Source organism: Rutidosis leptorrhynchoides, chromosome 2, assembly GCF_046630445.1.
Source record: "Rutidosis leptorrhynchoides isolate AG116_Rl617_1_P2 chromosome 2, CSIRO_AGI_Rlap_v1, whole genome shotgun sequence".
NCBI lineage: Eukaryota > Viridiplantae > Streptophyta > Magnoliopsida > Asterales > Asteraceae > Rutidosis > Rutidosis leptorrhynchoides.
The window spans coordinates 150523793-150535985 of NC_092334.1; the positions used below are offsets into that span (position 1 = coordinate 150523793).

The 12193-nt window shown below is 31.4% G+C and overlaps 1 protein-coding gene across 1 annotated transcript in view; it reads left to right on the forward strand.

Annotated features, from left to right (window-relative positions):
• The first annotated feature begins 4935 nt into the window (after positions 1–4935).
• LOC139888351 (uncharacterized) overlaps positions 4936–12193 on the forward strand; it is a 34780-nt gene continuing 27522 nt past the window's right edge. Inside the window, exons 1-6 of the mRNA XM_071871361.1 lie at positions 4936–5232; positions 5323–5594; positions 5679–5862; positions 6028–6303; positions 10682–10846; positions 10953–11003. Coding sequence (XP_071727462.1) covers positions 4936–5232; positions 5323–5594; positions 5679–5862; positions 6028–6303; positions 10682–10846; positions 10953–11003 — 1245 coding nt within the window. The remainder of the gene's footprint in view (positions 5233–5322; positions 5595–5678; positions 5863–6027; positions 6304–10681; positions 10847–10952; positions 11004–12193) is intronic.

Sequence of the window (12193 nt, forward strand, 5' to 3'; positions counted from 1 at the left end):
CACTATTATGAACGTATTTTTCCAGCAGTTAATCATCATATTCATCAAAAATAACTTCAAGAATCAAGCTATAATCATCATAGGAAGAACACTTCAAGAACACTTCAAAAATCCCTTCAAGTTTACTAATTTACTTCCAAGCTTTCTAATCCATTCCAAGTAATCATCTAAGATCAAGAAACCTTTGTTATATACAGTAGGTTATCTTTCTTATTCAAGGTAATATTCATATTCAAACTTTTATTCAATTTCTATAACTATAAACTATCTTAATTCGAGTAAAAATCTTACTTGAACTTGTTTTTGTGTCATGATCCTACTTCAAGAACTTTCAAGCCATCCAAGATCCTTTGAAGCTAGATCATTTCTTGTCACTTCCAGTAGGTTTACCTACTAAACTTGAGGTATTAATGATGTTCATAACATCATTCGATTCATATATATAAAACTATCTTATTCGAAGGTTTAAACTCGTAATCACTAGAACATAGTTTAGTTAATTCTAAACTTGTTCGCAAACAAAAGTTAATCCTTCTAACTTGACTTTTAAAATTAACTAAACACATGTTCTATATCTATATGATATGCTAACTTAATGATTTAAAACCTGGAAACACGAAAAACACCGTAAAACCGGATTTACGCCGTCGTAGTAACACCGCGGGCTGTTTTGGGTTAGTTAATTAAAAACTATGATAAACTTTGATTTAAAAGTTATTATTCTGAGAAAATGATTTTTATTATGAACATGAAACTATATCCAAAAATTATGGTTAAACTCAAAGTGGAAGTATGTTTTCTAAAATGGTCATCTAGACATCGTTCTTTCGACTGAAATGACTACCTTTACAAAAACGACTTGTAACTTATTTTTCCGACAATAAACCTATACTTTTTCTGTTTATATTCATAAAATAGAGTTCAATATGAAACCATAGCAATTTGATTCACTCAAAACGGATTTAAAATGAAGAAGTTATGGGTAAAACAAGATTGGATAATTTTTCTCATTTTAGCTACGTGAAAATTGGTAACAAATCTATTCCAACCATAACTTAATCAACTTGTATTGTATATTATGTAATCTTGAGATACCATAGACACGTATACAATGTTTCGACCTATCATGTCGACACATCTATATATATTTCGGAACAACCATAGACACTCTATATGTGAATGTTGGAGTTAGCTATACAGGGTTGAGGTTGATTCCAAAATATATATAGTTTGAGTTGTGAACAGTACTGAGATACGTATACACTGGGTCGTGGATTGATTCAAGATAATATTTATCGATTTATTTCTGTACATCTAACTGTGGACAACTAGTTGTAGGTTACTAACGAGGACAGCTGACTTAATAAACTTAAAACATCAAAATATATTAAAAGTGTTGTAAATATATTTTGAACATACTTTAATATATATGTATATATTGTTATAGGTTCGTGAATCAACAGTGGCCAAGTCTTACTTCTCGACGAAGTAAAAATCTGTGAAAGTGAGTTATAGTCCCACTTTTAAAATCTAATATTTTTAGGATGAGAATACATGCAGGTTTTATAAATGATTTACAAAATAGACACAAGTACGTGAAACTACATTCTATGGTTGAATTATCGAAATCGAATATGCCCCTTTTTTATTAAGTCTGGTAATCTAAGAATTAGGGAACAGACACCCTAATTGACGCGAATCCTAAAGATAGATCTATTGGGCCTAACAAACCCCATCCAAAGTACCGGATGCTTTAGTACTTCGAAATTTATATCATATCCGAAGGGTGTCCCGGAATGATGGGGATATTCTTATATATGCATCTTGTTAATGTCGGTTACCAGGTATTCACCATATGAATGATTTTTATCTCTATGTATGGGATGTGTATTGAAATATGAAATCTTGTGGTCTATTGTTACGATTTGATATATATAGGTTAAACCTATAACTCACCAACATTTTAGTTGACGTTTAAAGCATGTTTATTCTCAGGTGAATATTAAGAGCTTCCGCTGTTGCATACTAAAATAAGGACAAGATTTAGAGTCCATGTTTGTATGATATTGTGTAAAAACTGCATTCAAGAAACTGATTTCGATGTAACATATTTGTATTGTAAACCATTATGTAATGGTCGTGTGTAAACAGGATATTTTAGATTATCATTATTTGATAATCTATGTAAAGCTTTTTAAACCTTCATTTATAAAATAAAGGTTATGGTTTGTTTTAAAAATGAATGCAGACTTTGAAAAACGTCTCATATAGAGGTCAAAACCTCGCAACGAAATCAATTAATATGAAACGTTTTTAATCAGTAAGAACGGGACATTTCAATTAACATGTGTGTTCGGGATTGGACATGTCTAGAGTGATCGGTGAGGCGGTGTACTCTCATGAAGAATCCTATAATTGAAGAGTTGCATACTTCAATTGATCTTCTTGTGTAAGAAGATGGTGGTGCAAGAAATCGAGATGGACCATGATAGTAACTGGAGATCGGGTTGAAGCTTAGCGGTTTTGATGTCGAAAGACTTCCTTCCCTCTGGTGTGGAAGAGCGGCGTGACCCGGATGTTTGATTTTGGCGGTATCAAAAGTCGTAGCTAAGAGAAGATTGGGAGTTGCTATGGGTGTTTGAACAACATTGACAATTGATGCGGTTATTGGTTTCTAGTTCCGACAAGTAGTGTTGAAGTCCTTGTATCGAAAGTCTGCTTATCCGAAGAATGTGATAAGAGTGTGCGTGTCCCAAATGGAGTTTGGCGGTATAATGGTGGTTTGACTTTCTTGGATGGAATGGAGATTGATGTTCGGGTTTGTTCAAAATCTTCAAGTGAGAGATTGTTGAGTAGTGAAGAGTTTGCTCAAAGTCTTCAAGTGGGAGATTGTTGAAGGTGTGAAGAATTTGATCAAAGGAATAAGTCGAAGAGAGCTTGACTTGGTGAACAAGTCGTATGGAGCTTTATTTGGTGAACAAGTCGTAGGGAGCTTGACTTGGTGAACAAGTCGTAGGGAGCTTAACTTGGTGAACAAGTCGTAGAGATCTTGTTGCCTTAATTAAATCTTCTAGTAGGAATGGAGTATGGAGCAAGTAATAGATATTTATGGAATGTCTTTTGCTTGAAGGACAGGTGTAACTTGGTGGACAAGTTTAACTCTTCCTATGAATTGTAACCCCTAGACTCATTGTAATGTGTACACGAAAAATATAGTGAAAAACTCTGATTTGCTCCCGTGGAGTAAACCCTTCTCTGCGTTTTGGAGTTGGGATACAACCACGTTAAATCCCTGTGTCGTTTACATTTATCGTTTATGCTTTCTTATTCGTTTTTTGGGTAAGTGATTCACATAAATCACTTGTCTTGTTAGGGCCTACCGAATTCCTAACATAGGGTGCGTCACTGCTATATAACTCAGGTAGATCGAAAATGCAAGTAGGAAGAATATCTTAAATTCGCATTGCTTATGGAAGAGCAATTGATAGGTGAGAATATTGTTTAAAGGTATCATTCCAATGGTGGAAATAATCGAGAACTTTACTATTCCATTGGTATATCTACAAAGATTTGGAGGGATTGTGATTTGTGGAGGAAAAGATACACAAGAAATGATTTGAAGATTTTATTCAAAAACACAAGATACAAAAATCGTTGAAGATCTAAATCAGATTTTTAATTAATTAACGATTATGAAGGGAAAAGATTCAAGATTCAACAAAAAATCGTTGAGGCCGTGCGTTGCATGAATGTGTAAAAAACCGTACAAAAAATGTAATTTGCAGTTCATATTGGTATGTAAATAACGATACTAAAAAAACAGAAAAATTATAAAAACTATTTAAGAGTCCGTGGTGTTGACAAATTTTAAACATTCTTTTGAGTTTAAGGGCCCGTGGTGTTGACAAATTTTAAAAATTCCTTTTGAGTTTAAGAGCCCGTGATATTGACGAATTTTAAAAGTTCTTTTGAGTTTAAGAGCCCGTGTGTTAAAAACTTTTAAAAATGATTTTGGATAGTGTTAGTAACTCATCAGCATAGTCGAAATGGGAGATGATCCCAACGGGTGATTTAGTCCCCCTCGGGTGATCCCAATCGCTGTTAAAAAAAAGTAACTTAGAATGTGTTCTCGAGTGTTTTTAAGTAAAAATGAATGTAATGGAAAAGAGAAGAGAGTATTATAATGGAGAGGAATGGAAAATAAAATATTTTATATGTATTCTCGAATTTGAAGGAAAATAAATGAAAAAAAATATATAAGTTATTAATTAATTGTACACAATAATATTTCAAATTTTCGTACATCATTATAGAGTGCAAACTGCAAATTAGTTGTAAACTGAATAAACAAAACTAAAATTCATATTTAATTCAGCAAAGCATGTCACAGAACTCTACATGACAAAGAACCAAAGTAAATAAGTATGCAGATATGAAGTGAAAGTAATTATGATTATTATATTATTATTATTATTATATTATTATTTGTAATGACCCAACCCGTCATTATATCGACCCAAATTTTTTTTCTTTATTACAACACATTAATATTAATAACATGTCACCACAATTTATGTTTTTGAAACACTTCCAATACTTGACAAGTTTAAACATCTTTTATTCATTCACTACATAAGACCAAGTGTCAAAATGGGCATAACGACCCAAGACTCGTTTGACATAATTCAAAAGATAATTTCGACCCATAGCGTTTAAATTCCAACATAAGACTGAGCATGGTGATTGGGAATGCATTATCCAATCCTAAATCAAATCCAAAAGCGAAGTCTTCTAAAGCAACCCGCAATAATCCACTAGTCCTCGTGCTTACCCTTGCCACCACCTCCTTACGAATCTATAAAAATGTAAACACGATTAATATGTTGGATGTACCCTAACTCGTCGACGGGTATTTTCAAGAAGATTAATAGAGTAATGGACAATGATATTTTTATAAGCATGTATGTCAATGAATATGTTATATTCCAACCGTATAGAATATCGGATCATTGCCCCGCGGTCATTAAAATTCCGATGAATGTTGTGAAGAAAGCAAAGTCATTTAAATTCTACAACTATGTTGCAAAGCATGCTGAATTCAGGTATGTTATTGCGGAGGGTTGGAAACATGAGGTTCATGCTCACACGATGTATCAGGTTGTGAAAAAATTACGCATGTTGAAGAATCCTATTCGGAAATCAATGTGGAACAAAGGAAATCTTCATGACAAGGTGATCAAATGCAGGGGTAGTTTGGATGAGGCGTAAAAAATTCTTGATGATAATCCCTATCTGTTATCGGCTCGAGAAAATGCAAGCCAGGCCCTCAAAGAATATAATGTGGCGAATCTGGAGGAAGAGTGTTTTCTAAAGAAAAAAGCGAAAGTTGAGTGGCTCCGAGTTGGTGACAATAATTCCTATTATTTTCATAAGGTGGTTAACAGTCTAAAGAATAGAAGCCGTATTGACTCCCTTATTGATGCTAATGGTAATGTGGTTGAAGGTTCTGATATACCTATTCTTATAGTGCAACACTATGAAAATTTTCTTGGATCTACTTTGGTTGCTACGGAAATTGCTGACCCGAGTTCTATGTTCACGAAAATGATAAGTCAAAGCCAAGCTCAAATGATGATTGCCCCTGTAACTGCTCATTAGGTTAAATATGCAATTTTCAGTATTGGGGAGAGTAAGTTCCCCTGTTCGGATGGCTTAACTTCTGTGTTCTTTAAAGAATCATGGGACATTATTGGTGAAGAGGTGGTCCTTGCGGTTCAAGAATTTTTCCGCAACGGGCAAATGTTAAAAGAAATCAATAATACGATCATCACTCTCTTACCGAAGGTTCAGAATCCTAGCAAGGTTACTGATATTCGTCCTATTTCATGCTGTAATATTTTATGTAAGTGCAACAGTAAGATAATTACAGGAAGGATAAAAACGAGCTTGGAGGAGGTAGTGAACAGTAACTAATCGGCCTTTATTCCCGGACGTAGAATTGCTAATAACATCCTTCTTACGCAACAGCTAATGAGGGGTTATCATCTTGACCGTGGTACTCCTAGATGCGCCTTTAAAGTTGATATTCAAAAGGCTTACGACACGGTAGATTGGAATTTTTTGGAGGAAGTCCTTATTTGTTTTGGTTATCCTTTAAAGATGATCAAATGGATTATGGCTTGCGTCACTTCTACGTCCTATTCGGTTTGTGTAAATGGTGACCTTCACGGTTTCTTTAAGGGTAAATGCGGATTGAGACAAGGTGATCCAATGTCGCCATACTTGTTCACTCTTGTGATGGAGGTGCTAACGTTGATATTAAAGAGAAATATTTCTCTATTTGGTGGTTTTCGCTATCATCCTCAATGTGATATGAAGCGACCCGTCCTAATCCATAAGGACGAATACAATAACATATGGTACATTGCGAGGTATTTGACCTCTATATGATACATTTTACAAACATTGCATTCGTTTTTAAAAGACAGCTTTCATTATAACGATAGTTGACAATATGCATACCATTTCCCAATATATCCAAACTATAAATGACTTAATAATCTTGATGACTTCAACGACTCGAATGCAACGTCTTTTGAAATATGTCATGAATGACTCCAAGTAATATCTTTAAAATGAGCAAATGCACAGCGAAAGGTTTCTTTAATACCTGAGAATAAACATCCTTAAAAGTGTCAACCAAAAGGTTGGTGAGTTCATTAGTTTATCATGATCAATCGTTTCCATAATTTTAATAGACCACAAGATTTCATTTTCATAGTTAACTGCAGGAACACTCATCTGCAAAAATCATTCATATGGTGAACACCTCGTAACCGACATTAACAAATGCATCTAGAATATCCCCAAATATACAGGTACACTCATCTGTATATAAAATCGAAGTACTAAAGCATCCGTAACCCGGATGGGACGTGTCAAAGTCCATAGATCTATCTTCAAGATTCGCGTCAATTTGGGGGTCTGTTCCCAAATTCTTAGGCTACCAAGCTAAAAAGGGTGATATCCAGTATAATAATTCAACCATAGAATGTAGTTTCAAGTACTTGTGTCTATTTTGTAAAACAGTTATAAAAGCAGCGCATGTATTCTCAGCCCAAAAATATATATTGCAAAAGCATTTAAAAAGGGATCAAATGAAACTCACAATACTGTATTTCGTAGCAATAATGCAATTGACGACACTGAACAAGTGCAGGGTTGGCCGCGGATTCACGAACCTATATTAAGTGTGTGTATATGTATATATATATATATATATATATATATATATATATATATATATATATATATATATATATATATATATATATATAATCATGATCATGATCATGATCATGATTATGATTATGATTATGATTATATTACTAACATATATATATATATATATATATATATATATATATATATATATATATATATATATATATATATATATATATATATATATATATATATATATATGTTAGTCAATATCTATCTAACAATTTAGGTCAAGTCATAGTGTATCACAATCCTAATGCTCGACACCGATATGCAAAAGTTAACAAAAATCAATTTGATTCAAAATGACATCCAAAATCTATACATGTTAATTATATAATTTAAATATAGTCGTTATATGTAATTACGTATATTTATCAGATTTTATTAGAGTAATTAATACAAGTCATTTATTAATAAAATTTATATTAAAATTTATATATGATAAAAATATATATTTTTTTATATATCTCAAGTATTAAAATTTATTAAATTCACTTAATATCATAAAAATATAGTGATATGTATTATTAATGTAATTATATTACGTGTGGTAAAAATATCCTTGTATCATATATTTATTCGATAAAATAATATTCATAATGATAATAATGAGTAAAAGTTGTATTATTTTGTAATAATAATAATTATTATTATTATTCTACTAATAATAACAATAACAATATTTATATTTACTAATGATGATATTAATTATAATAAAATGATTATTCTAATCATGATAATTTTAATAATAACGATACTTTTTATTATTAGCTGTAATAATAATATTTTATAAAAATAATAATTCTATTCAAAATGATAACTTTTAATAGTAATAATACTAAAATGATAATAATAATGATATTTAATAATAACAATGATATTTCTATTAAAATCATAATTTTAATAAAAATGATAGTTTTAATATTAATGATACTTTTATTAATAATAACGATAAAAATAATAAAATGATAGTTTTGATAAAAATATTAGTTATTTTAATAATAATAATAATAATAATAATAATATTGATTACTAGATAATAATAATAATAATAATAATAATAATAATAATAATAATAATAATAATAATAATAATAATAATAATAATAATAATAATAATAATAATAATAATAATAATAATAATAATAATGACGATAATAATGACGATAACGATAACGATAACGATAACGATAATGATAATAATAATAATTTTAACAATAATACTTAAAATTATAGATAATTCAATTGACGATATCTTTTAATCCGTTCATCGAAATGATACGCTTTCTAAATGAAAAGTTATTAATTTTTCGCCAGTTTTCCAACGACATGCATATCATATACCTTATCTCAGTCTCATATGTATCAAATTCGTGATTTATCTTAAACTATTTAACGACGAAACTAAGCATACAAGCATGCAATAACATATATACTCGAGCACTAGTCAGGGATACACTATTAATATATAAAAGATAGGATATGAGTGCTCACGTATCAATATTGTGATTCAATATTGCAGGAAAGTACGTAGACGCGACGGAGATGTGAAACACTAGTTTGACCTCACGAGCATACCCCCGAATCATACCCATAACCTCCTTAGCTATAACCCGTAATTTCCTTAGCTCTACCCCCTCGAAAAACCATTTTTGAAAACATGCGAGCAGAACCTCGTCGTAGTATTTTATGTATAATACTAATAATTATAATACTAATACTACTAATAATAATATAATTAATAATATATATATATATATATATATATATATATATATATATATATATATATATATATATATATATATATATATATATATATATATATATATATATATATATATATATATATATATAGAGAGAGAGAGATAGAGAGAGAGAGAGAGAGAGAGAGTACACGATAGATAGATAGATGAATGGGATAAATGAAAACTAAAAACGTACGACTTATAAAGGGACTTGGCACACCTAAACCTCTCATGCGATCGCATGAGTTTTAGTGGGTTAGGCCATGCGATCGCATGGTGATCTTTGCCAGCTTACATCCATTAATTTGAGGCTGCCGACACTTGATTTAATATTTAATATATATTTATTTAATTTATATAATTATATATATATATATTATATTAAATTTACGTGCATAGTTAGAACATAAAATTAGTTCCGATGACTCGTACGTTGTCACTCGACTTACGTCTCGGTTTCGATTTCTCGAGCGTATTTTCGTACTCCTAGAAAACTAGTACATTATGTTTAGTGACTCGTACTCTTAACAAAATATAGACTTAGATTATTAGTAACTATATCACTCAAGATGTATCTTAATCATTTGAGTGTTTTGGTCATTTGCTTCTATAAATCAATATCTTGTTGTTTACCAAAATATTTTATTTTAAAACAAAACGTTTTAATAACAAAGTTCTTTTTAAGCGTTTTCGTTCGTTTGAACTAAATCAGATAAATATGAAAATTTGTTTTCCTAGCTAAATATATTTAGGGATCATTTTGTTGAAAGATTTAAATAATGAAAATCGTTATCATAAAACCTTTTAGAAAAGTAAAATTATATGTACTTATAATAGGTTTTAAGTTTTTAGATTATTGTATAGTTGGTGAAGCATAGAATATAGTCTAATGGTTAATGTGTAAAACGTTGATTTACTTAACTTGTCGATATTCAACATCTAAGTTATCTACATTCTACATTCTTACTTTTACCATAAAATGAAAGTTAAAAATAGTTATCTTGACAAAGTCACGAGGAAAATATTGTAAAGCATGAGTTTGAAATCAAACAGAAATCTCCACTAACCTTTGTCTAGTTCTCATTAATTGACACTTTTGTTCTTACATGTAATTTACTTTACCAATTATTTCGAATACCATTAAAAATGAAAGGTTTCCCAAATCAAAGTGGACCTCTCAACAAAGACTCGTAATCATACAATGTATCTGATAAATCAATCATTTGATATCATCTTCTAATTCCATCGATAATCATATTGAACAAATACGTTCATGTAAAGTATTATGCGTTTAACACTTTGATAACGTTTTCAATTAAATATAAATATATATAATCATGTATGCACATCTAGTTATATATATTGTTCGTGATTCGTCGAGCATGGTCAAAGGGTGATTGATTACATGAATGTAGTTCCAAAATTTTGAGATTTAACATTATAGACTTTGCTTATCATGTCGGAAACATATAAAGATCAAGTTTAAATTTGGTCGAAAATTTTCGGGTTGTCACATGATAAATTAGAGTTAATTAATTTATGTTTCGCTGATGATCTTTTTATCTTCCCTTATGGCAGTGTTGCTTCGGTGGAGGTTATTCGAAAGTCTCTTGATGAATTTAAACAATGTTCTGGTTTGTCCGATAGTCTTTCGAAGAGTACCGCCTTTTTTCAAATGTTCGGTCTAATGTGAAGACTACTATCTTAGCGAATTTACAGTTTGAAGAAGGGAGTCTCCGGGTTAGATATCTTGGTATTCCCCTTGTGTCATCTCATTTGCTGTATCAGGATTGCAAATTATTAGTTGATAGAGTTCGAAATAAGATTAATGATTAGAAGAACAAGTTTCTTTCATTTGCGGGAAGGGTGCAATTAATTGTTTCGGTTCTTACTGCTATACAACTTTATTGGTTCTCAGTGTTCATCTTGCCGGATGGGATCGTTCAAGAAATCGAAAAGCTTATTTGAGGTTTGTAACACCCCGTTTTCCCGTGCACGTTTAAAGGTACAACCTTAATTATTAGCACGCTTATAACTTGTTCGTTTGTGTGATTAAGTGAGCCAAGTGTTAGTTTTTGTGTAAGTACATGTATGTATATGTGTGTGTATATATATATATATATATATATATATATATATATATATATATATATGCAAATGCGTGCGTGTACGTGTTTATGTATGTGTCGCGATGGTGTTGAGTCGTGTGAGACTTAAGGGCGAAGCTTAGACGTGCATAGGAATAGTGAACGAGGTGTGCTAGTTGTATAAACCTTCGTTTTATGATTTGTTTTCAAAGTGACCAGGAACAGGCCAATGCCGTGCCGCGAGGAATGGGGCCTCGACGCGACATGTAAAGCAAATCCAGATCAGAACTTGAGTTAAGAAGGGTCGTTTTTCCTTCTTTATGTCGCGCCGTGACAAAGGAGCTGCGCCGCGGCACCTCTGCAGTTCTGACTCCAATTTCAGCCCAATTTAAATAGGGCTTTAGGGGAAATTTAGTCTTTTTGCATATAGATCAGATTGGAGCCTTTAATCTCAGCCACTTATCCTCCATTTCTCATTTCTTTTCCATTTTCTTTCACATTTTCCTCCCAAAACATAAAACCCACTAAGTTTAATCTTGAGATTTGAAGGTGAAGAGTTGTGAATCAAACCTAGGAGCAAGAATTAAAGTTGTTCATTGTATCTCTAGCTACACGTTCATAGTCTTGGTAAGTTCTAACTCTAAGTCTTGAGTTTTAATTAGTTTAAGCTAGGGTTTGGTTCATATGGAACTAGTGTGACCTATTTGAGGGTTAAATGGGTGGGTTTTGGGTTGGATTGTTGAAAGGAAACCCTAAATAGCTATTATCTAGGGTTTGGTCTTGTGATTTGAGGTTGTAAGTGCTAAATGATGTTGTTAGTCATTAATGCACTTTTAAAAGGATGAAAGAGTTGTTATTGTGTAAGTTTGACTTGATTTATGAGTCAAATAATCAAAAGAGCACTAGTTGACCTAATCGGGTGAAATGGTTATGAAGTACATCAAGTTTATGTTAGTTGATGTTATTAAACCCTAATCACTAGCTTTTAGTGATTTATGACGAGGCATAGCTATTAACGTGCGGTTTTGGTGTAGTTGAGTCATTTAATGCAAACGGGTCATTAAATGCTCAA